At 42.9% G+C, this 26,517-nt stretch overlaps 1 protein-coding gene across 1 annotated transcript in view; it reads right to left on the bottom strand.

Moving 5' to 3' along the window:
- Window positions 1-22,016, bottom strand: part of LOC114049844 (CSC1-like protein 1) — a 43,324-nt gene extending 21,308 nt beyond the window's left edge. The window contains exons 1-7 of the mRNA XM_027871269.1: window positions 21,928-22,016; window positions 17,413-17,631; window positions 11,744-11,943; window positions 9,547-9,626; window positions 6,487-6,550; window positions 5,033-5,070; window positions 306-448 (exon numbers count right to left, since the gene is read on the bottom strand). Of these exons, the coding sequence (XP_027727070.1) occupies window positions 306-448; window positions 5,033-5,070; window positions 6,487-6,550; window positions 9,547-9,626; window positions 11,744-11,941 (523 nt within the window). The 5' untranslated portion in view covers window positions 11,942-11,943; window positions 17,413-17,631; window positions 21,928-22,016. The remainder of the gene's footprint in view (window positions 1-305; window positions 449-5,032; window positions 5,071-6,486; window positions 6,551-9,546; window positions 9,627-11,743; window positions 11,944-17,412; window positions 17,632-21,927) is intronic.
- Window positions 22,017-26,517: the final 4,501 nt, after the last annotated feature.

The following is a 26,517-nucleotide window of genomic DNA, read 5'->3' as shown; positions in this document are numbered from 1 at the left end:
GATCCCTCATGTAATACTTGAGGAGGGGGAAAAGTCACAGAACGTAGAACTTAACTGAAGAGAGTTATAATGTGACAAAAGCACTGAATTTAGAAACAAAAGACCTATGTTCAAATTTCAGGTTTGTTATATAACATATTTGTGTGACCTTGGCTAGGTCTCTGGCACTCCGACTTTCTCAAATCTGAATTCAGCGCTTAATCCCTAGAGATCCATGCTGGATCTTTGTCAATGAGCTCTAAAAGGGGACCCTGCTCTGGCCTCTCCCTTCTCCAATCAGAAGAGTGAGTAGGGAAAGTTCTTACCCAGTAAATCGCCTGAGAGATTGACAGGCAGGATGACACACAGAGACAAGATGCTGATCACCACCAGCAGGAAGATGATATGGCGTTGGAAGGACAGATAGTGTATGGCATCATCTCCACACCACTCCTGGATCTGCTCATCTCTGGGCAGACACAGACACAAACATAGAGTGTCAATTGAGTAGCTTGGGCCAGAAATTCCCCCAGAACCCTGCTGCTACCCTGGTTTGTGTTGATAGCGTTTTACGCAACCACCCAAGTGTGTAAAAGTGTGTGCACACATGTGTGTGTATACATCCCAAAGATCTTTCTGCCTGTACGAATCAATCAACAAACATTTATTAAACATGGACTATGTGCCAAGCACTGAGCTGAGTGCTACAAAGCACTTATCCCTAAGCGCTAGCAATGCAAAGACAAAAATGAAGCAGTCTCTGCCCTCAAGGAACTTCTATTTTATAGGACAAGCCAAGATGCTAACAAGATAGATTCTGGAAACCCCAATCAGCATTACATTGGGCAACTACACAGGAAGACAGCCCAACCTCCAAGGAGAAGGTTCCTGGATGGCAGGTGGCATCCCCTACTGCATTCCCCTCTCTCCATCTTTGTTCACCACAACGGAAATCATAAATGGGAGAGAAGAAGTGCCAGGGAAGTCCAACTCTAATCCTAAAGGCTGTCCCCTCTGCCCTGATCTCTCCCTGCTGGGATCTGAAGACCAGAGGAATAAAGTGATAGGCTTTTTTTCCTTTATGATGCTGCTTTAGGGAAGTCTGGGGATAGGAAGAAACCTGAGATTAAAGATGTGAGAGCTGTGCCATGGTGGGGAAAGGATTAAACAAAGTTAGGAAGACCTGGGTTTGAATCTTGCCTCATACTTATTGACTGTCTGACCTTGGGCAAGTCACAGCCTCTCTGAATCCATTTCCTCACTTCTAAAATGAAAGATTGGACTAGATGGCCTCGGGGGTCCCTTCCAGTTATAAATGGATGATATCATGACTATTACCTTTTGCGTTGTAGAGGGAGAAGGTTGGCCACCTTTTGTTCAATGCTACCTGACAATGAGGCCCTTAGAGACCCACCGCTTCTCAGGAAGCCAGAAATCAATGTGTCCAACAGAGGAATGACAGTCCCATCACACCTCCAGACTTTTTAACCACATCCCACCTTCTGTTTTCAAACCCAGCTCTCTCCTGAGAACACCAATGGAGAAAGGATTGAGGAATAAGGAGGTCACTCCTCTGACTTAGCCTCAGGGACAAGAAGAGGGATGGACAGGCTCTGTGATTTCTTTTCTACTACTTCACACCATTCCCCTAAAACCCTGTCTCTCTTCCGAAGGCCAGGCGATACATGCCACACTCTGGTCCACTCACCTCTGGGTCCCTTTCCTAACTTCCTCAATTATTTTAGCATCTTGCTCATGGTTTTCCTCTCTGCCCTATCTCCTGCCACCAGCCTGAAGGATTTCAATATTCAGTCCCTTTAAGAGCTGGACCACACAATCCTTCAACCCCACAACCTTCTCCACCCCACTTCAGCTGCACATGGGCATGGCGATACCTCCCAAGGGTAGGGAACCTGTGGCCCCCAGGCCACATGTGGCCCTCTAGGTCCTCAAGTGCAGCCCTTTGACTGAATCCAAACTTCACAGAACAAATCCCCTTAATAAGAGGATTTGTTCTGTAAAACTTGGACTTGGTCAAAAGGCCAAACCCAAGGACCTAGAAGGCCACATGTGGCCTCAAGGCTGCAGCTTCCCCACCCCAGTAAGGCTTTACCATTCCTCAGAACCATGCCTCTTTCAAGTTCCCCAACTTCCAAAATTCTATTCCTATCCACAGACTCCAGCTCTTCCACCCTCTCATTCTCTCACACTAAAACTTATTTTTTGTTTTTATCATGACTACTGCAGAGCCATCGCTGTTCTCCCAACCCATCCTCCCACTCTGGCTTTATTTATTTCCACCCCCAGCTTGATGACCTTCTACTTTCATGTTTTACCAGCCACTGTCCCAGAACGCCTTAACCTTGACCTTGTACTGTCCTTCTTGCTTTGTTCATTTCATCCCTGAGTACCATCCTCTGCATCGTATTCCTCTGTTTTTGCTTCTCAGGCTGAGAAGGTCACACGACAGAGCTGATTTCACTCTAAATGGATGATCCATACCTTTAGCTGGGCTCTCACTGAAGTTCAAAAATCCTACTTTACTCCCTCACTAATTCTTCCCCAGAACACTGGCCTTGCTTCCTGCCTAGATCTCAAAGTCATCATCCTGGGAAGCAACTCCCAGAAAGATGCATCCAGGCAATTTCTTCTGCTGGTATTGTTGGTACAGCTACTATAAACTATAAACTTAGAAGAAAGTTCTTGGCACTGTCAAATGGTCCAACATCAGAAACTGGCACGATTTTATCAGTGAGAATGACATGGATGCATTACCATCTGCTTTGCTATTGCATCCTAAGGACCTTTTCATCTGACTTGAAGCTGAAACCTATATCTGTTCTCTCCCCCATTAGAATATGAGCTCTGTAAGAGCAGAGACCTTCTTTCCTTTCTATTTGTATCTCCTGTGGCTAGCACAGTGCTTTGCATGTAGTAAACACTTAATTAATGGGTTTTTTTTCATTTATTCATTCAATGGTAATCTTAATCAATCCCATATCTTTAACTACCACCTCTATGTAGATAACTCCCAAAACTCCATCTCCAACCCTGGTCTCTCTTCTGAGCTTGATACCTCTATCTCCAATAAAGTAAAGGATATCTCTATCTAGGTATCCCACAAACACCTCACATTCAACATGTCCCACAAACTAAGCTTATTCTCTTTCTCCCTAAACCCATTTCTCCTTCTGACTTTGTTGTTTCTGTCAGGGGTGCCACTATTCTCTAAGTCTCAAAGGTTCAAAATTCTGGGGTTATCTTTGAATCTTTTCTCTCCTTCACCTCTCATACCCAATCAATAATCAAATCTTGTTGAATCTAGCTATTCAATATTTTTCATGTCTGTGTTCCCTTCCCCCACCCCCACCTCTAATCCCACTGCCATTACAGGCCCTAGTTACTATCCACCAATAACCTCTGATAGGTATTCCTACTTCCATTCTCTTCCTACAAAATCACAAAATTTCTAAATTGGAAAGATCCTCAGTGGCCATCTAGTTTACCAACCTTCCCCAATCCTTATTATACTATAATACAACCAAATAGTCATCCAGTTTTTGTTTGAAGACCACTGACAGGGAAACCTAATATCTCCCAAGGCAGCCCAATTCCACTCTTAGATAACTCTAATTGTTAAGAATTAAGGGCAGGTAGGTAGCACAGTGGATAGAGTGCAGGGCCTAGAGTCAGGAAGACTCATGTTCCTGAGTTCAAAATTGATTTCAGGCATTCACTAGCTGTGTGACCCTGAGCAAGTCACTTTATCTTGTTTGCCTCAGTTTCCTCATCTGTAAAATGAGCTGGATAAGGAAATGGCAAAACACTCTAGCATCTTTGCCAAGAAAACCCCAAATGGGGTCACGAAGAGTTGGACGTGACTAAAATGACTTAACAACAACAAAGCTACCACACCACAATGGTGAATGGAAGTAAATGTCACAGTCCTCAAAGAGTTGAATCAACAGTATTACGCACCAGGACTCAAATAGGGCTCTCCCCGTCTAATTGCCTGGTTTTTACTATTGTTTGTTTGTTGTTTTTTTTTTTTAGTGAGGCAATTGGGGTGAAGTGACTTGTCCAGAATCACACAGCTAGGAAATATTATGTCTCTGAGGCTACATTTGAACTCAGGGCCTCCTGACTCAAGGGCTGGTACTCTATTCACTGTGCCACCTAGCTGCCTCACTGGTTTTTACTTCTAAACCAGAGTTCTTACTATTATTATGCCTTGCATACAATAAGTGCTCTATAATATTTTGTTGAATGAAGGAATGAATGATAGAAAAAAATAAACTATTTCCTTCATCAATTTTACTAGAAACATTCTTCTCACCTCATAGCTTCTATTAGCTTTTGCTAGGAGTAGGAGAAAAACAGAAAAATACCAAACCCCTCGTAGCTTAACTAGACTTAGTGTTGGTGATTTGCAACTAATAAAGAACTCTTAGTTACAGTTTTTATCACTGGTAGTTTTTCATGGAGCTAGCTTAGAAATGAGGGGGAAAACAGATTTCTATTCCCCCGTTTTTACAGAGTGACCTGGTCCAAGTGGAAAAAGGCCAATGACATACCCAATCCTGTCTAGAAAGAAAGCAATATACAAAGCTAAGGGCTCTAACCAGTGTCAGAATTTACATTTTGGGTAACTGAGAAAAAAAAGGGAGCCCCACCCACAGCTGCCCTTCCTCCTCTGTCGTTCCCAGTGCACACTCAACTGAACTCTCTTTGTGACCACCTCACATTCCCAAGATGGTCTACTGCAAAGCATAAGGTCCCTCTACACTTCAGCAACTTATGCTCTGTTTTTGTAGGTTCCCTTCCTTTTGGGCACCTCCATTTCCAAACCAGAAGGACTCCTGGGATGAAACTTATGCTTTAACCCCAAGATAATGCTTTTGATGCAATAAAAAAAGCACACCCCACCCTATAAAAACACGATCATTCTACACCCCAATGCAGCTTGGCTCTTCCCTCACTAATCTTCCTACCACCCAAATAAATGAGCTGTAACAAAGGATCCAAGTGACTGTTCCCGCCATCACATACTTACTGCATTCGGAAAACAGCAGTTAGCCATGAACAACACCCCTGGAAAGAAAGAACAATTTGATTAGCTTCTAAACATCTGTTGCTTTGAGGAGACAGCTGTTTTCATAATCTTTGAAATCAGACAACAATTTAATCTCCTATTATGCTGAAAGCAGTTTATCTGTCCCCAATTTTGCAAGCTGCCCCTTTGTCCCCCTTAAGACAGTCTCCATATGCTCCTTGTTAAGAAAAAAAAAATCACAGCCATGCACCATGTGTGTGGAACACCGGAGAAAACATTTCTTTCAAGTCTCAATAATTTTGGGAAAAAATATTTTTAAAGCTCAAGAGGACCCAGTCCAAACACTTAAATCAAGAGATGATGACATCTCACAGCTGATTTGGAGACATTAATGCAGAGCCTGTCAGTAGAACATTTGGAAAACAATTGATGGCGCCTGAGTCAAAATAGCAATTTGGGGCCAAACTTTTAGAATGAAATCTAAGGGGAGGAAGTTGGCATTTGTCTGTAGACTTTAGAAGCAATCACAATTATTTTTAAACTTAGAATTCCCTGGGGCTTAATACTCCCTTAGCTGAGAAGTAGGTCAGCAATCCAGCTGCTGATCACCTACTACATGGGCACCTCTTCTTTCCTCTGCTACCTTATTTCCCCTCCCCTCTCCCTCTCCTTCCTTTTTTACCTTCTGTCCTATTCTCTTGTTCTTCTTCCTCTCATTTCCGTCCCCTCTTACAAACTACATCTTCTGCCTACCAAGTGGGTCTCCTGGGACTTGGCAGACACGAGGGTTAAAGGATTACTGACCTCTGTCTTACCTATTACCTCTGTCTCATTCACATGAATTCTCTAAGTATCCCAATACTACACTAACCCATGACTCATCTTTCCAAATAGTATTCATTGTATTCTCCATTGTTGTGTCTGTAGCGCCTGTTGTCACAGGCACATTGCCAGTTCCTTTGATGAGCATGGGCTGTTACCTGTGTGATCTTGGGAAAAGTCACAACCTCTCTGAATCTCAGTTTCCTCCTCCATAAAGAGAGAGGGTTTGACTAGATGGTCTCTGGGGTCCCTTCCGCTCCAAATCAATGACATTCTAATTATTGCTGTTATCACTGTTAACATCAACAAAACAACTCATATTTAGGCAGCATTTTGACATCTACAAAGCTCCTTCTTCACAACAGCCCCACAAGGGAGATAGTGGAAGTATCATAATTTTATGGCTAAGGAGGCCAACTCTCAGAGAGGTTAAACAATTAGCACAGGAGCACACATTTCTGAGTTCAGGAGTCAGGGACTCAGTCCAATTCTCTGGATCCAGGAGTCTTTCCCCTAAACCTGCCTGCCCCCTCGTGGTGTAGCTAAGGACTGGAAGTAGTCCTCCTCCCAAATGTCTGCTGTGAACTCTCAGAACCCACAGCCCACAATGCTCTGTCCTTTAAAATACTAACCAGATCTGATTCAAAGTCGTGATGCCCTGAGGAAGAGGAAGACAGCCTCTGATATCTGGACTCTCTGGGACATACAAGGAGAGAAAGATATGTAAGCCTGTGTAATTGTGCCTGGGGCACACGGCCCACAATTATCCCACCTTTCCCAGCTGGGATTCCATTCCCCATCCTAGGGTTACCCCATTCCCTTAGAGGAGAATCAACTACGTTTGCTTCCTTTAACACCACTCGGAGAATTATTGACTCAGATGGAAAGGAAACTCAGCTTTCTACTTTCCCTGTTGCTAAGTTCTAGCTAAAGAAATTTAAAAGGTATTGTGAGACTGTCTAAAGTCACTCTTTGCCTTTGATAGGCCTCTAATCAACAGAACAAAATCAATGCAAATAATGTAAAACTTACCTGAGGATATCATAACTGTTGCAAAATACAAAAGATTTTTAAAAACCTGTAATCTCTGAGAAGAAAAACTATGTGGCTCTGGGCTGTTAGCAGATTGTAGGTTCACACACACATAGATTGTGGACCGAATTTGTCCTTAACCTGAGCAGAAGGTGGTCTACCCCATGCAGGCCCTGTGTGTGTCATCCATCTAAATTTCCCAGGCCCAACTTTCTGCAGGAACACTGTTAGGTGGAAAATTTGACTGGGGCAGCACACTTACCATCTATGTATAGGTACTTTACAGTAGTGGAGGCAAACTCACTCTGAAAGGGATCCCTAGGGGCTGCATATTGATTTAGAAAACCACAAATTAGCATTATCTATGTTTTGTGATATTATTATTTACTAAACATTTCCCAATTACATTTTAATCTACACTCTGGGAGTTCTGCAGGCACAAGCTGACACCTCTGCTTTACAGATTACAAATCACTATATTGCAGTTTGGTATAGAGCAGGAGTTCTTAACCTGGGATCTACAGACCCTACCCCCCCCCAAAAAAAAGAGAGTCTATAGATAGATTTCAGGGAAGTCTAAACTATATCACAAATTTGGTCATTTTTTAAAATATTTTGAAACTGTATATCAATATAATTTATTTACTTTGTAATTTTATATACATACGTGTATATATATGCATATATACACATATATATGTACATATGTTTGAATGTGTGTGTATATAAAAATAAATTTTATGCACTTAAAGAAATTCTTAGAAGATTTTCCCAAAGGGGTTATAGGCTTTACCTATGACACACAAAAATGTTAAGAACACTTGGTGTAGTACCTAGAACCTGCTGGACCTGAGGTAAGGAAGTTTTGGGTTCAAGGCCTGTCTCTGAAACTAAGTGGGTGACCCTGGGCAAGTCATTTAATCCTCTGACCCTAAGGCAAATCTCTAAGACTATAAATTCTGGGCTGTCTGGTGTGTCTCTGTTGAGGGAGTTTCCACATTCACTAAAATGTGGGCCTAGGACTCGCTGACAAGCACTTTCCTGACAATAAATCAGCAATAAGGAAATTAAAGATCTGAGAAGTTGTGACTTGTCCAAATTCATTGGTGTAGAGTGTTGGAATCAAGATTCCTTCTCCATCTTTTATCATCTGATTCCATGTTTAGTGCCCTCACCAACAGACTATCTCGCAAAAACTTTTATTGAGGCTTGCTTTTTTTTTTCTCCCTACTCTCAAAAAACAAACAGCCTGAGACTTCCTTCAATAAAATGTAAGCAAATGGTATGGTGGTTTTGTTCTCAAGGTTATCACATGCAGTTTTCACAAAATTGATACACGGCAAAGATAGCTTTGACGTGACAAACAACCCATGTTCCCCAGAGCTAGGAAATTCACAGGTGACCCTCCACTCACAGGGGCCACATTTCGGCACCAGTTTAGGCTTGTGGGAAGAGAAGGCACTGGAGGGAGGAATTCTCAGCTGAAGCTGCCTACGGGCCCCAGGCAAGGGACAAAGGAATCCAGTTTTCCCCACTAATACTACGTCAGCAGCAGATACAATACTCGGGTATGTATCATATCCGGCCAGATCTGGAAGTTCCAATTGTTTAGATCTATAATTTGCCATCACCTTTCTCCCTTTGATGTAAAATATACAAAGGGCCTTCAGAGAATGGTACGATATTAAGGTGGACAAAGAGTTTATGTCTTCCACTACAGATGTTGTTTTTCAATAAACTCAAAGGATGCCCAAGCAGCTGAGTTATGCCTGTAGAGCTTTTACTGGGGCTGAGGACTGCTATAGCTTGAATATTCATGGATGGACTTTTTGGCACTAATAAGTCTCTCCCATTTTTGGAGTTCATTAACTTCAAAAGGGTTACACTTGAAATAAGCAGTTTGAGTAAAGAAACCCTCATCTTTCCATATTTTCCTCAATGTTGAAACATATAGGGAGTTATAGCTACTTTATTTCCTTTGTACATTTTGATTTGGGTCCCAAAAACCCTGGTTCTTGGAGGTCAGGTGCCTTCCTGAGATGGACATCGAGGGACAAGGTGGAGGAGGGGTGTTTCCAACAGGAAGAACAAAAGGTCATTTACGTGGGGAAGCACTGACTGAACAGGGATTATATTATAAGCCTACACTCATTTCCTGGGCCAAGAGACAATCATACTTCTGCACCACCCTCAACATGTTTATCAAGTTAATCAAGTTAAAATGAAGATCTAGGGTCTCTATGACGTTAAAAAAAAAGTCAAAAATAGGATGCTTGGAGGTAGAATGAAGAAGGTGGAACAGATTAGCCTTGCTGACCATTTTATGGGTTGCTTGCATTATAATAACTCACACTTACATTGGTTTAATGCTTTGCAAAGCTCTTTACAGAAATTATCTCATTTGATCCTGACAGCAACCCTTGTTGGGGAAAGAATGAGTATCTCTGACCGGGTAGACATGCCAGCTGGAAGAGCTACCTCCCTCTCGATCACATGATCCCTCCTTTGGACACTGCCCAGAAACCCCCTCCTCTACCCCAACCCTACCCTCTCCCCCCCCCCAAAAAGTAAAGGGTCTGGGTGATGGCCCAATTTGTAGTACCCAAGGGACAGTTCTGCTTCCATTCATCTACTCTCACACCAAGGAATCTTATTTTTACCTGTCTGTTTCTGACATCAGTGCGATGCGGCCATAGTCCCAAAATCTTCTTCGTATTATGGAAAACACAACTATTAAAAACTAGGAGCAAGAAACAAAAAAGGGCGGGGGGGGGGGCAAAGGAGGTGAAGAGAAAGACAAACAGATGCATCATAAATTTTTTTCTCTAATTAGAATTGGAGATTTATTGGGGATGAGTGCAACATCACCCTAAGTCTACTAACTACAAAGCTCAGCATCCTATGTACCTCCAGCAATGGTGATGCCCCTCCATGGGCACAGAAATCCTGTCATTTCTACTATGCTACTCAAGTGTATCGCAGTAGGAGGTCAGACCCTCTTGTAATGGAGGCTTCAACATAAATTGCTTTCCCAGGCCTTGGTACGATCTAACTGCAACATTCCCACTGCCCAACTTCTACTAACATCAAAGCAGAAAGATTAAAAAGTGACCCTAGGAAGCAAAATCACATTTATGTAGCAGCCCTGGAGACCAAGTTCTCTCATTGATACACATATACACAGACATATACATACATTTATATGTATCTATATTGTATACATATGTATATACATAGGCATACACACACACATACATACATATACGGCAGCAAGGTGACACAGTGGCTAGAACACTGGACCTGGAGTCAGGAAGACCTGAGTTCAAATCCAGCCTCAGACACTTACTAGCCGGGTGGCCCCAGGCAAATCACTTAACGCTGTTTGCCTCAGTTTCCTTATCTATAAAACGAAATGGAGAAGGAAATGGCAAACGACTCCAGTATCTTTGCCAAGAAAACTCCAAATGAGACCACAAAAAATTGGACCTGACTGAAACGAGTGAACAACATATGTGTGTGTGTGTGTGTGTGTGTTTGTGTGTGTGTGTATTAGAATTAACAGCAAAAAGCCTGGTCATTTTCCCTTAGCTGAGCCCTGATCAATATTCTTTAATCACTCAAGTTTTGTTTTCTTAGAGAGAAGTAACAGGGCCTGGCCTGATTCCAATAAGTCTGAATTATCACTGGGGATTTTTGCAAACAAGCAAACATGAACTTCATTTTATTTCCAATCCATCCTCCAAACAGCTGCCAAAGTGACATATCTTGGGCACAGGTCCAATCATGTCACTCCCCAGGTCAATTATCTCCAGTGGTTCCTTATTACTTCTAGGAGTAAATACAAATTCTTCTATTTGGCATTTAAAGCCCATCACAATGTTGGCTCCACCTTACTCTTAAAAGTTAATTATATATTACTTTCCTCCATGCACTCTATGGTCTATCCAAACTGGCCTTCTTGGTGTTCCTCAAGGCTGTCCCCTTGCCAGGAATGTACTCCCTCTTCCTTTCTCTGAAGTACAGAGACCCAATTAGGTCATCTGCTCATCATTCTCTTCTATGACTTACTGTTAGACCTCTACACCCTTGGTTTTCTCTCACAGAAACTGATCTTTTCTTGCTATCTCAACCTCCCTCTGGGAGAAGCTCTTTTAGCTTCTTAGAGATATATTCCTTATATGTTCCTCCATATCAAGCTACACCTGTATTGATTTTGTACATACTTAAAAGTGTACATGTTGTTTCCCCCATGAGAATGTAAACTCCTTAAGAGAAGAGATGCTTTCAATTTTGTCTTTTTATCAGTGTAGCTGGTACATAGTAGAAGTTTAATACTTGTGGCTTGGGGACTGACTGACTGATCTTAAAGGCACATGCTTGTTGACTGAAGTATACCATAAGCAATACAGCATGTTCCTGGAAAGACTCAAGTAAGAAGCTATGTTCATACAGCTTTTTTGCAATGCTTACATGCTACAGTTTGGGAATTTCCCATGCCCACTATCTTACAGGGCACTCTGATATTCCCAGTACAAGAAAGAAAGACAGAAAGACAGACAGACAGAAAGACAGACAGACACACACACACACACACATATTGTCTTCAAAACTGCCCACCACCTGGCCCCACTCCTTACCTGTTTCTCTCTCCTTCTAGGATTTAACTCATCCTATTAACCCCAAGCCAGCCTTCTTGAAGTCCCAGCTCCAGTCCATGCTGCTCAGGTGTAAACTCTTCCCTTCCCCAACAGTCTCCCTCTTCCCACCCCTATAAACTCCTTAAAAGCAGGGGCTTCAACTTAATTTGCTCCACCTAGTGTTCCCTCACCAAACCAAAGAGAAATGGGAGCATCTCACCAAGAAACAGCTGACATCTATGAGCAGGACAGTAGGAACTCCACCAAAGGTCACTCCCTGGAGCACAGTACTGGTGTTATTGACAGTGCTGTAGCAATACGTATCATTGGGCTTATGATCAGTGTTCAGCCTCTCTCTGCTCCCGACCACCCCAGGATGCCACAGGCTCAGGGTTGGGAAACTTGTTGTTCCCTTCATTCCTAGAAGCCAGATGGGAAAAGAGGAGGAAGGAGGTAAACAATAAGCAGTAGGATTAATGACAGAACAGACACTCCCTTGAGACCACACCACTGGTACCAGTATCTCTTATGCTGCTGTAGGGGACGGATGCTTCTTTACAAGGACTGGTGGCTAAGCAGGAAGTCAGCTGGAGAGAAAGGGATTCAGAATTCCTCTGTGCCCAGCAGCATCACTTGAGAATAGTCCCATTGTTTTAGCGATTCCAGATTGTCAGAGGGGTTGGGACAGCCAGGCTTACTCTGGGTCTCAAAAACAGGTTCCCTTGAACACAATCTGTCAAATGGAAATTAACTGAGGTGGGTACCACCCCAGACTAAGGGGAAACACATAGAAGAAGCTGCCAATGTCTTAAGAGACTCTAGACAATGGAATCTAGGGCCTAAGGAACTTGTTTCTGAAAATATTTTGGTAACTGGATTTTAACATAATTGGTTTACTTTGCAATCCTATGTAATTTATTTTATATATTTAAAAACATTTTTCTGAGAAGGAGTCCATAGGCTTTACCATAGTGCCAAGGGGGAAGAAAAGGGAATAAGCATTTATTAAGTGCCTACTATGTGCCAGGCACTGCGCTAAGTATTTGCAAATATTATCTCATTTTATGTTTACAACAACCTTGGGAGGTAGGTGCTGTTCTAATCTCTATTTTACAGAGGAGAAAACTGAGGGAGACAGATTAAGTAACTTGCCCAGGCTCACACAACTAGTAAGTGTCTGAGGCTGGATTTGAATTCAGGTCTTCCTGACTCTGGGCCCAGTGCCCTATCCACAGTGCCAACTAGCTGTCAAAGGGGGTCTATGACACAAAAAAAGTTAAGAACTTCTCTAGACCAAGATGAAAATTCTCTCTAATCCTAAGGGCCACCAGAAGGACTAAACAGTGTTTATGGGGGCCATTGGCAAGGGTGAAAGAAAAGAGAGAGAAGAAGGGAAAACATAAAGAAAAGAAACAAGTAACAGAAGAATGGAAAATCTGGTCCTGCTATAGCTATCAACACAATACATGAGACACAGAAGACACACGATAAATAGAATCCAGAAGCACGGGAATCCCGGAGCTAGAATTGGATCTAGATAACTTCTAAAATGACCTTAAAGATTGTTTAGTCCAACCTCCTCCCCTATTTCACTGAACAGTTAAGTTGAGATGAAATTTAAGAGGGCAAAATATGTAAAGCCTTGTACTTGGGTTCAAAAATTCAACTACATCAATACAAAATGGGAGAGGTGTGGTCAGACTGGTATGTCTGAAAAAGAGCTTTGGGTTTTAGCGGCCTGCAAGCCCAGTGAGGGAGCAGCATGGTGTGGCAGTCAAAAACCTTAATGTAATTTTGGCTTGCACTAAGAGAGCCATAACTTCTAGGAATAAAGGAGTGATAGGACCACCGTGCTCTTCCCCAGATAGACTTCACCTAGAGTACTGTGTTCAGTTCTGGGTACCAGAGTTCAAGAATGACATTGATAAGCTGGAGAGTCACTAGTAGAACCAGGATGGTGAAAGAACCTCAAGTTCATTTCATACTGAGATTCACTGAAGGAACTTGAGATGTTTTGCACTCCCCCCCCCCCAAAAAAAAAGACCCAGGGGAGGACATGATAGCTATCTTCAAATTTTTAATGGCTATCAAATGGAAGAGGGTTGGATTTGACCAGTTTGGCCCTAAAGGGCTGAACCAAGAGTCATGGGGTTGGAAGATGTAAAGATGCAAAGAGGGAAATTTAGGCTTGGTGTCAGAGGGGGGAAAAAACTTCCTAACAGTTAGAACTTCCCCAAAGTCCAACAGACTGACAGCCTCCTTACTGGAGGACTTCAAGAAAAGGCTGGAAGAGGGATTAGACTTGGTCAATCTGGTCTGAAAGGCAAGAACCACGACACAGGAAAAAGTTGCAAAGAGGCAAGTTTGGAATGATCGGATAAATTTCCCAAAATTAGAGCTGTCCAAAGCCATATAGGCTGCTTTGAGAGGTAATGGGTTCTCCCTCATTGGAGGTCTTCAAATAGACTAGATGACAACTTGCGGGGTATGGAGACAATGAGGTGACCCGGTGGATAGAATCCAGGACCTGGGGTCAGGAAGACCTCAAATATTTACTACCTGTGTAACCTCCCTGCTTCAGGGACTGACTACCTGTGTAGCTTCTCTGAGCGTCAGTTTCCACCTCTGTAAAATGAAGAGGTTAGACTCCATAGCTTCTAAGGTCCCTTCTAATTCTAAATCTATGATCTTATCATCCTATGGGGATTCCTTCTCAAGTACGAGTCAGACTGGATGACTGCTAAAGTACCTTCCAATTCTATAATTAGATGATTCTGCAAAATTAAAGAAGACAGTGCCCAATGCTTCATAAGAGTGAAGGCCCAGGCAGCTAGACATTTTTTTTAAGTCTGCAGAACAAAATTTTATATAGTACTTTATATGATGATGGCTAACATTTCTATATTACCTTAAGGTTTCCAATGAGGTACTATGAGTGTTGTTTATGCATGTGTGGAAATTATAGCTACATCTGTGGTTCTAGCTACTCTGTGACAAATGAAAAACCTGCAAGACAGTTTGTGGTAATTAATAATCAATTTATCAATCTGGCTAGCTAATAATCAGTAAATTGATGGTCAGTGGTTTCTCTAGGTCACCAAAGACCCTTAATGGAGACAGTGAATGACCAAAAAAAAAAAAAAAGAGAATATTTTTTCTGAAAGGGAATGCCACAGGGGCAGCTAGGTGGCAAAGTGGATAGAGCTCAGGCCTTGGAGTCAGGAGGACTCGAGTTCAAATCCTGTCTCAGACACTTAACATTTACTAGCTGTGTGACCCTGGGCTAGTCACTTAATCAGGATTCCCTCACCAAAAAGGGGGGGAAAAAAGAAAGAAAGAAAGGGAACGCCCCTATGATGTAAAATGCTATCCACATCCAAGAAAGAACTATAGAGTCTGAATACAGATTGAAGCATACTATTTTCACCCTTTTTTTGTTTTGTTTTTTCTTTCTTGTGGTTTTCCCTTTTATTCTGATTCTTCTTTCACACCATGACTAACGTAGAAATATGTTTAATATGATTATACATGTATAACCTATATCAGATTGCTTGCTTTCTTGGAGAAAGGGGTGGGGAAGGAAGGAAGGAGAAAAAAGTTTGGAGCTCAAAATCTCATAAAAGTGAATGCTGAAAACTTTTTTTTACATGTAATTGGAAAAAAAATACTATTAAAAAAGAAAGAGAATGCCCCTGACAGGCGAAATCAACCCTGATTGGTGAACATTTAAATGAGGAGATAGAAATCTTCAGCTCCACCTACTGAGAACATGGTTTGATCACAAGACTCAGACGCCTCCAGCAATTTGGACAGAAGAATCTTCTAAACCACCCCAGTGGAGAAGTGCAAGGATGTGGCCTTATTTCTTTTCTTTTTTTTAAAATTAATTTATTTTGACTTATCAACAATCACTTCCATAAGCTTTTGAGTTTTAAATTTTTCTCCCTCTCCTTCCCTACCTCTCTCCCCAAGACGGTATGCAATCTGATATAGGCTATACATATACATTCCTATTAAACATATTTTCACATTACTGAGGTTGTGAGAATTAGAACTAATAGGAGGAACTACCAGAAAGAGGAAACAAAATACAACAGAAGAAAAAAAATAGCAAATAGTATGCTTTGATCTGCATTCAAACTCCATAGTTCTTTCTTCGGGCTTATTTCTTACGGGCAAAAATTCACTTAGAGTAGATTCTATTTACACTCTAAATAAAAATAAGGTTTCCTAGTTGGGTGGGGTCTTACCCTAGAAAAATCCTGTCAATCAATCATGTCCTTCAGAGATTGGCTGACTGACAACAGGGGCTTGTCAAGACTTAATACTAATTTTATAATTGGTTGTTAATATAATAGCAAAATAATAATTTCTCTCACCACATTGTTCTTAGACACAGAAATACTCAACCTCCCCTCTCCTATTGCCCCCAGCCTCAAATGACTGTTTAAACTTTAATTCCAGAAATCTGGATCATTCAAACTGAGAACGTGTCCAACTGTGCAGGGAACAAAAGTTTTAAGAGGAGCTGACATTTAAGCTTACAAACTACTTAACATATGTTGCCCCTCAGATTCACAGCCTCAATGCTGGGGAGGTGTCTGTGTATGTCTGTGTGTACCCGGGGAAGTAAAAGGTAAATATGAGACCAAGTGAAATAATGTAAATATAATCTTTTGCAAGCCTTAAAGTATTATATTAAAATAGTTATTATTGGGGCAGCTAGGTGGCATAGTGGATAGAGCAACAGCCCTGACGTCAGGAGGACCTGAGTTCAAATCCGATCTCAGACCAAACACTTGACACTTACTAGCTGTGTGACCCTGGGCAAGTCACTTAACCACAATTGCCGGGGAAAATAATGGTTATTATCATTGTTGTTATTGTTGTGATTATTATTTACATGCCAAGAAGCAGCAGTGCATAGTGGGCAGAAAGCCAGTCTTGAAGCCAGGAAGACCTGGGTTCAAGTCCCACCTCTGACACATACTGGCTAAGTAACTCATTTAACCTCAGTATTCTAAGGCGCAAAGAATATGGCAGCCTGAGTTGGTAGAAGGAGTTTCCTCATAGGGAATTCCCTATGCCAATGAAATCACAGGTCCAGTCCCTATTCGAATCCTTATTAGGTACTTCTTGTTGTTTGGTCATTTTCAATTCTGATTTTTCATGACTCTGGGGTTTTCTTGGCAAAGATACTGAAGTGGTTTGCCATTTCCTTCTCCAGCTCATTTTACAGATGAAAAACTGAAGCAAACAGGGTGAAGTGATTTGCCCAGGGTCACACATCTAGTGTCTGAGGTCGGATTTCAACTCAGAAAGATGAGTCTTCTTGATTCTAGGCCCAGCGTCTATCTACTACTGCACCACCTATCTGCCAAGGTATATTATTATCCTCATTTTACAGATAAGGAAGCTAAGGCTTAGAAATATGAACTGACTTACCCAAGGAGTAGTAAGTAGCAGAGCTTCTAACTCCAGTTCAGAGCCCTTTCTCCAGGAGCACAGACTGAATGAGGTGGAGATCACACTCCTCAATTTCAAACACTTAGCCCAAGGCTTTGCCCAAACCTGGTAGGTACTCCCATACTTAGTGAATGACTTAACGGAACAGGACCTCAACACGATTCTGGACACACCCCCAACTTAAATGACTTCTTTCCCCTCTTATATAAGATATGACAGTGCATATCTTGTGTAAGTGCAGAAGCAGCTTAGCAAGGACAAAGGTTGTGGTCCTGGAATGATACACGTGGATGTTGCTACAACTGCGGAGCCTCTCTATCTCCTTTCATAATCGCTTCCAGGGGTAGGTCCCAAACCGACCTCCCAAGGAGTTCCAACTCAGCAAGATTAATGCCTGTCCCTCCCCCTCATCCCTACACTTACTGGGTGATTGGAATCAGGAGCCTATGAAAATGGCCTCAGATGGTGCCTTCTCTGGCGTTTGGCAAGGGAGCAAAGGAGAACAAACATTCCCCGTCTCTGGCTCACCACAGCCGAACCTCCCACACTGCTGAAAGCTGGACTCCGCCACGGTGACAACTCATTTCCTGCAGGTCTTGAAAAACCAGAGTCCTGGAGGTCATTCGGCCTTCATGGATTGCTCTAAGAGGAATAGGAAGGAATGTCAAAAGGTCACATCAGGTTCCTCGCCGCTCTTTTCACATTCCCTGAAAACTGTCCAAACCTCTTTGAATTTAAAGCCCTTCGTAGACTTTGGTTTTACCTAAGAGCCCACTCGCATCAGCTCTTTTCCCCCAGCACCTACCCAACTACAAATATTAAAAAATTGGCTTGTTTCTGGATTCATGCCTCTGTTACTTTCTCTCTCTTCAAGCACTCAATCCTATCCCTCCAAAGAGAGTCTCTCCCAGTGACTTTCTGCTTTGACCAACTTTTCCTCTTCCCCAGGAAGAGACGGTCACCTAGGAAGGCAGCTCTTGAGGTCAACAGTGTTCTAGTACCCAAAGGCCTCTCCCGCTGCTCCAGAGGGGATAAAGAATCAGGAAGAGCTATGGTAGAATAAATGAAGATGAGACAAGTGGAGGAGAAAGGCCAGAGACCTGAGACTGAGTGTTGTTCTACATCAAAAGGCAAGGTTTTCAACTGGTTTTTAATTGATCAACATTCATTAAGCACCTGTACGACAGATACTGTGTTTGGTGCTACAGATACAAATACAAACATGAGAACTCTTTTCCCTCAAGGAGCTTCCGTTCTACCACATTGGGGGAACCTTATGTATTCACATATAAGTAAACACAAGATATATGTAAAATAAGTGCAAAATGATTGGGGGCAGGGGAGGAAATGAAGAGGTAAGGAGAATTAGGGGAGTCAGGAAAGGCCTTCTGAAAGCGGTGGCCCTTGGGCTGGGCCTTAAAGGGAACTAGGGGTTCCAAGAGGATGAGGAGGGAGAGCATTCCTGGAATAGGAGACAGCCTATACAAAGGCAGAAGGGTAGGAGAGGGAAAGTTGTGTACAGGGAACAGAAAATAGGACAGTCTGACTGGAGTGTAGAGTTTATGAGGGGGAATAAGGTGTAATCAGCTTCCAAATAGGAATTTGAATTTGATCCCAAAAGCAAAAGGAAGCCACTCATAGAGCATCTTATGGATGGCATTTGTCATTTCCTTCCCCAGCTCATTTTACAGGTGAGGAACTGAGGCAAACAGGGTTAAGTGACTTGTCCAGGGTCACACAGCTGGTAAGTGCCTGAGGTTGGATTCGAACTCATGAAGTTGAGTCTTCCTGATTTCAAACCCAGTGCTCTGTCTACTGCACCACCTTGCTGCCCCTATTTGTTACTTAATAAATGTCCATTCCTTCCTTCATTCATATCTTCAGTACCTAATATAGTGCCTGGTATATACCAGGCACTTAATAAATGCTTATTGATTGATTGAGCATTGAAAACCTCAGGCCAGTGGGACTTAGCAGTGAATCCGCACCTACCAGATGGCTGTGACTGAGGTTCGATGCTGAGGGCAGTTCCTTTGACATGGTAGACAAAAGCCCTAAGGCACTAGGGAAACCAGCCAGGCAGGCACTTACTAAAGAGGAGTGTTCTGAGAGTACATTCTGAATATGTCTCAGACTACACTAGATAGTTCAATACAAAAATAAATAAATAATAAAGCAGCACAGTGGAGTATTAGATTTGGAATCAGGGAACCCGAGTTCAAATCCCAGCTCTGCTACTTACTATTTGTGGCATCTTAGACAAGTCATTTCATATCCACCTGTTTCCTTAGCTATAAAACGAGGGCATTGGACTAAATGACTTCTAAGGTCCTTTTGGGGTCTAAAGCTATAAATACTACCATCCTATTCTACCTAGAAATCATCTTTTTAAAATATGTAGGACAGTTTTTCCATTTGATCTCCATAATATTCCTGCACAAATTACCTCTGAGGAACAGAATTTAAGTAGCTAGCCCAAGATCACACTGCTGGAAAAGGGTATAATTGTGCTAGACCCCAGTCGGCTCAGCACGTCTAATTCAGTGTACTTTCCAAGTATTGTAGTCCTCTCAAAATCTGAATCTAAAACCTTGGATTCTCAGTCAAATCCAGTTGCTGACCTTGACTGTACCAAAGTGGTAACTGCACATTTCAATGTCTTCTGGAGTCTGCATGGATACATTACAAGGTAGTACACAGGGTGGATTGATGGGAAGGGCACTGAGCTGGGAGTCAAGAGGCCTGCATTTCTTTTTCAGTTCTGCCAGACTCACTGTATGACCCTGGTAAGTTACCATTCCTGTGTCTCAGTTTCCTCAACTATAACATCAAACGAGGAACCCTTGTTATTCCCTCCCAGAGAAGCTATAGAGGGCTAAGCAGCTCAGAAGAGAGGCACTATGGAAACACAAAAGTATTTTTTTTTCTGCATCCCCACCAAACTTAAAGATGATGTTTTAAGAGATCAGTTAACTCCAAGCAGCTCTGTCTCCTCTAGCGTGCCTGAGTGCCATCTCCCTTGAAGTCCTGTGACTGGAGATCTCGGATTGAAACCTCAGTGGATTTTGCTTCTTTGCAAAAGCTTCTCCATGGAAGATCCCCTCATGGAGCAAACAGCCTGACTTCTGAAGGCCCCTACTTAAACAACTAGCAACTGAACTGTATGCATACTTGAGCTGGGACACCTTGTGTGCTCTTTAAACTTGTGGCCTGCTAGTAAGGGAGGAGGGGGGAATTATAGCTCCCGGTTTTAAAAAATCATTCCCTCAAACTAGAGAAACACACACGTAAAGTCCATAGGAGCATTTCATGCTTGTGTTTTCTTCCATTCTCAGGTATATGAACTGCCAGCTGGCCCAAGTTCATCCCCAAACCAAACACACTGGGGTGTGTGATGGCACTTCCAAGGGAAATGATGACATGCTCTCTGTTCTTGCCCACACTCACCCTTAGAGAAATTTCTGCAGATGTGGAGTTATTAAGGGGCCCAATAAATTTCCTGTGCTGGGAAGGACATTTTTATGGCATGCTCTCTGAGGAAGAATCATTCCCTCTGGCTATACTCCTTTTGGAATCCTCTACCTTCTAGTGCTTACCAACACACTTCTGGACACCCTAAGGAAGGAAGGATAGATATCCTCTTTGGACAGCCTCATTCAGCAGTCTGGGGCCTGAATCAACCCTCCACCCGAAACACCCTCCTCCCTACCCCTCCACTACTTAATTCCTACTTGTTACTTAGAGCAGAAAGTCTGCAGTAGGCACTCCACTACTACCTTGTCCTTGGAGGGAGGCACTTCCTTAAGACTGAAATCACCAAAGTCACCTTAAGCTCTCTGATAACTTTGGCTTATCATTAGGTGCTGAACCTCAGTAGATTTTCTTTGTTTGCAAAAGCTTTCTTAGCCCTGCTGCTTCCCCTCTCCCATACCTCTAGTTTTCAGGTCCTGTCCACCCCCTACCCAAGGAGCCAAACTGGTAACAGGTGGTTCAAATTCAGGTTAACTTCTTCCTCTATTCCTTTGGGCTTCCAAATACAGCGTGTCCCAAAAGTCTTAGTGCTGTCTTAAGCAGTTAATAGGCTTTTTGGGGATGTATTCTGTTTAAGCCTGTGAGGTTGAGCTCCACTGGTGAGCTCAGGCCTCTCAATAAGCAGTCCCTTAATACCTTTCCTGCCAAGTCTCCCCATGAGTGGATAAGCTCAATCGATCAGAAAGCATTTATTAAGCGCTCACCCGACACAGAGACAAACTCTAGACATACAAAGGAAAAAACCAATAGTCCCTGCCCCAAAGGGGCTTACCTTTTATTGGGGAGGGGCGCAATGTAAATAAAGAGATATCTAGAACATACAAAGTAGATGGAAGTTAACCTTAAAAGGGAGGGCTAGAAGCGCAGGGAGGAAATGTCAAATTGAAGCAGCTCCGGGATAGGCTAGTGGAGACTTCAGACGCCAGCTGACGGGAAGGGGTACAGTCGCTGAGGTTTAAAGGGACTAGTGAGGGAAAAGGAGGACAGAAGCGGGAAGGGGCGGAATTAAGGAGAGGATTAAGGGTGGGAAAAGGAGGCAGCGTAGTTTAGGAAGAGAGTCCTTGGCAGGGTGTAAGGAACCCAGAGGAAGAGAAGGGAGCAGCTCTGCGCTGCCCGAAGTTGGAGTCACGCTTCCCCTGACGTGGCCCCTCTCTTGGTCCCCTTCTCTTGTTACTGAGATGCGTGGCTGTGGATACCACCTACCCACCCACACCTCGGCAGGACCACAGCAGAAGGCCTGAACGTGCCACGCCCGCCCCGGAACCGGACACCTGACGTGGCAGGGTTCGGGGACGGTGCCCCTTGGTAGCCCAGCTCAGCCCATAGCACCCCTGGACAGACAGGCAGCCAGGTAGGCAGGCGAGGGGGCAGCAGCGGCGGCGCCTTCCGGTCCTTGTCCCCCTTTACCTGTAGCAGTGGCTCTGGCGCCGGCACAGAGAGGTTGTTGAGCTCCACCTGGTCCAGCCCAGAGGCTGCCTGACTACTTAAAAGTTACAAAGTGAAACTCAAGCGCTTCTAATGCACATGCGCAGAGGCTCTGCCTCTTGCCCAATTTGGGCTCGCTGGGCACCCAGCAGGCTACGCTCCCCAACAATGCCCTGCAGCCAAACTCACCGACCCACCTGCGCCCCTCAATTGTAGCTCCAGCCCCCGATCTTCCTGTACCACCTCGCTTCCTCAAAGTCCACAGCTGAGTGCTTCACTCCTCACTTAGGCATCCCCGAGCTTCCACGGACTTTGGAGAAATCGTCTCAGCCAAACAGCTCTATTTTACAGACAGCGAAACTGAAACGCCGAGAAGGGAAGTGACTTGACCAAAGTCACAGAGGAAGTATGCCAGCAACCAGATTGATCTTAGCCAGGAGACTCACGTGGTTTGGGCGACATGAAATAAATGTGCTTAAACTTCCATCCTGGATGGAGTTTTGGATGAGGAAAAGGGAAAAGGGAATAAGGGCAGGCACTTGGATGGGAGGCCAGGCCCAGGGGGAGGGGAGGGGCAGCACCCATCTTTTCTTGTGGAATACTGTAAATTCCTGGGGAAATTATTGCCAAAGGAATTGAGGGTATGAGAGAAGATGAAAGCTGATGCAAAGATAATGTGGGGGTAGAAGGGTCTCACTAGGAGCCAAAAGATCCCATTCACTCTGCTGGGGTGACTAGGTTGCTGTTATGACTTGAATTGCAATTGGTCCTAGAACCGTTGATAAAGCTTGCTACCCACCTCCTACCCACGTGCTATGGTGGGTATGTAGATGGTATGCACAACGTGACACACTTTTGGACATGACCAGTGAGAGTATTTGTTTTGCTTGAATATGCATATTAGTAACAAGGATTTGTTTTTTCTTTTTTCTTTTTTAAATTATTATTATTATTATTTTATTTTTAGGCAATTGGGGTTAAGTGACTTGCCCAGGGTCACACAGCTAATAAGTGTCAAGTGTTTGGTCTGAGGTCTGATTTGAACTCAGGTCCTCTTGAATCCAGGGCAGGTGCTCTATCCACTGTGCCACCTAGCTGCCCCAGTTTTTCTTTTTTTCAGAAGGGGGAAGTGAGAAGACATAAATGCTTGGTCCTAAGGGTCTGATAGGGCAGCTAGGTGACAGTGGGTAAAGTGCCAAGCCTGGAGTCAGGAACATTCATCTTCCTGAGTTCAAATCCAGCCTCAGATATTAGTTGTGTGACCCTGGGCAAGTCACTTAACCCCAATTGCCCCCCCCAAAAAAACAAACAAAAAAAGGAAATGGCAAACCACTCCAGTATCTTTGCCAAGAAAACCCCAAATGGGGTTATGAAGAGTCAGACAGGACTGAAAAATGACTCAACAACAACAAAAAAAGGATCCTGTAGACTCCAATCTTCCAAAGCCTCCATTTAGTGAACTGCTCAGGATTACAACACTCGGCTCATTTGTCTTTGTAGGCCCAGCACTTATCATAGCTCCTGGCACTTAGCAGGTGATTAATAAATGCTAGTTGATGGACTGACTGATAAGTTTACTGTCTGTCTATTTTATTCATTTTGCCACTCCTGCAAGCCCAGGACTGTGTTTTATATTTCTTTTGTTTCCACCCTCTCTCCGTATCCTCCAGCCCTCTATTATACCTACACCTTTAGTAAGGTGATATATAAATATTAAATGAGGATGGCATGGTATAGAGGACAAGAGGGCTGACCTTGGGGTCATAAAGACCCAAGTTCAGTCTTTTTGTTTGCTTCTACAGAATGTGATCACGGATAAATAATTGGGGGGAATTGGTATTTATAGAAACATGGAGCTGTCTATATGTGTCCTGGACTGCTACAATATTTCAGCTGATCTGTGATCTCATTGACATAAGGATGTTCCCTTTCGTGGTACAAATCACAACCCATGCACAGCCTCTCATTCGATGGGGCTTTTGTCCATGTTCTACAGCTTTTCTTCCACTAAGGTCCACCCAACATGCTGAGAACCTTCCTCTAGTTCTATTGACATTGCATGGCTACCAATGGAGCGAGCAGTCTTGTCCAGTGGGTTTTTTTTTCCTTACTCTTGCCAAATGAGCAGCCCAAATTCTAATGACATCCTTCATGCCACTTTTCTTATGAAATTTTGGTTGGTACAATGTTATGGGCAGTTTTATAATACGGTAATACCAGGGGCAGCTAGGTGGTGTAGTGGATAGAGCACTGGCCCTGAAGTCAGGAGGACCTGAGTTCAAATCCGGCCTCAGAGCAAACACTTGACACTTACTAGCTGTATGACCCTGGGCAAGTCACTTAACCCCAATTGCCTAAAAAAAACCAAACAAACAAAACACAAAAAAATACAGTAATACCTTAGCCAGTCACACAGCCAACTAGCATTTATTAAGTGACTACTAGTTGCCAGACGCTATGCTGAGTGCTAGGGATACAAAGAAAGGTCAACAAAACAAAAACAAAAACCAGTCCCTACACTCAAGAAGCTCAGTCTAAAAACAAAAAAGAAAAAATTTTTTTAAATAAAAAAAAATTTTTTAAAAAGAAGCTCATAGTCTAAAGGAGGAGTCAACATGCACATAAGTAAGTACAAATAAGATATATGCAGGAAAAAATTGGGGTAGTCTCAGAGGGAAAGTACTAAGATTGAGGAGGACTGGGAAAGGCTTTTTGCAGAAGGTAAGACCATAAGTAAGATGTGAAAGAAGCCAAGGAAGCCAGGATAAGTGGAAGGAGAGCATTCCACGCATAAAGGAACAGCCATCTGTGTAATCCCTGCTCAAAAACTCAGTGGCTCCCTATTGCCTGTAGAATAAAATGTAAACACCTTCAACTGTCATTTAAAACTCTCCACATTCTGGTTCCAACTTATCTTTTCAATCTTATTTCATTTTCTCCTCTTTTATACATTCTTCATTTCAGCCAAACTAGCTGGCTATAGCTATTTTACAATCTTGTCCTGAACTACAACTGATTGGTGGAAGCAATGAGGTGGTGCTGATATCTGAGTTAAGGGCTCCTCAGCCTGCCTTGTACCCTGAAGATGCCCATAGATATCATGGAAAAGCAGGTAGAGTAAGAGCCCCAGGGCTGGTGTTTGTAGTTCACTGTGGCTCAGTATACTGACCCTATATATGTTTTTAGTGAGCCCAGGGGAGCTCTGTACTTGGAACTTAGTGTAACCATGCTTTATAGGAATTCAGTTAAACTGTGAATTTAATCACCCTCACGTCTCCAGAGCCTGGAGTAGAATAAGGGGGTATTATGCCCCACAGGTGTTGGGGGGGGGAGAGGTTTATATGTTTGTTCTTGCTATACCTTTGAAGTAAATATTCCATTGTAAAAATGAATGACTGTTAAATGATTAAATGGAACTTGGGTGCAGGGGACCCCTAGAATGGGGGGGAACACAACTGGTAAGAACTTGAGCCAATGGCAGAGACTAAACACTCCCTAATACCCTTTAAGAGTACCAGAGAATGCTGGTAGAGGGGTGAAATATAACATGCTTAACTTTCAGGCAGTGGGGACCAGAGTAATCCCTGTTACACTGGTATACACTGATAATCCAAGACCTCCTTTTAGCTAATATAACCCTACTCTGGGGGGTGCAGTGGGGGGCAAAATGGTGAGTCTTGAGGATACAAGTCTCTTTTTATCTTCCCCAATCTTTTACTTTCCTAGTGCCACTTCTGGGGAGGGTGCTAATGATCAGTGAAATGGCACCTCAGGGAGAAAGAGGAGATGGATGAACCCTTAGATAACTCACACTCTGGAGAACCCATACTCTGGCTAATCAGCCTCTGAATAATGGAGGTAACTGTTAACAACACCCTGTATCTTGATACCAGAGACAACACTCACTGTCTAGTCAAAAAGCCCTATCCTTGAAGCCAAAATACTAAGCTCTAGGTAAAGTCCCTTTTTATACTTCATTTTCTGCAATTAGTGGAAGGAGAATACTATCAACCAATCACATGGTTATATTCAGTGTATTGTTGACGTAGATGGATTTGGAACAATAATACCTTGAATAGTCAAGACTTATCCATGTTCTGTTGTCACTCAGTGACTTCTAGATATTAATTCAGCCCTTCTAAAAGGCTGACAGTGCTCTGCAACAGTGGCTGGGTTGGCCCTACCTGATAACCTATGTACCCTGCAGAGACCTGGCTGTGGAAAATTTTTTTAAACTTCCTTTTTTTGTAAATGTAAAATATATATATTTATTTATTTAATATTTTATTTCCCCTAATTACATGTAAAAACAATTTTCAACATTCATTTTTTTAAAGTTGAGTTCCATTGTACAAAGTAAGAGCTACAATGTGAAATGATCAACTATGACTGATTTAACTCTTCTCAGAAATACAATACAAGACAATTCCAAAAGACTCATGATGGAAAATGCTATATACCTCCAGAGAAAGAACTAATGATGTCTGAATGCAGATCAAAGCATATTATTTTCACTTTCTTCGTGTGTGTGTGTGTGTGTGTGTGTGTGTGTGTGTGTGTGTGTGTGTGTGT

The sequence above is a fragment of the Vombatus ursinus genome, unplaced genomic scaffold (assembly GCF_900497805.2).
Source record: "Vombatus ursinus unplaced genomic scaffold, bare-nosed wombat genome assembly UNPS02014798.1, whole genome shotgun sequence".
Classification (NCBI taxonomy): Eukaryota; Metazoa; Chordata; class Mammalia; order Diprotodontia; family Vombatidae; genus Vombatus; species Vombatus ursinus.
This window is presented reverse-complemented; position numbering and strand designations above follow the sequence as displayed.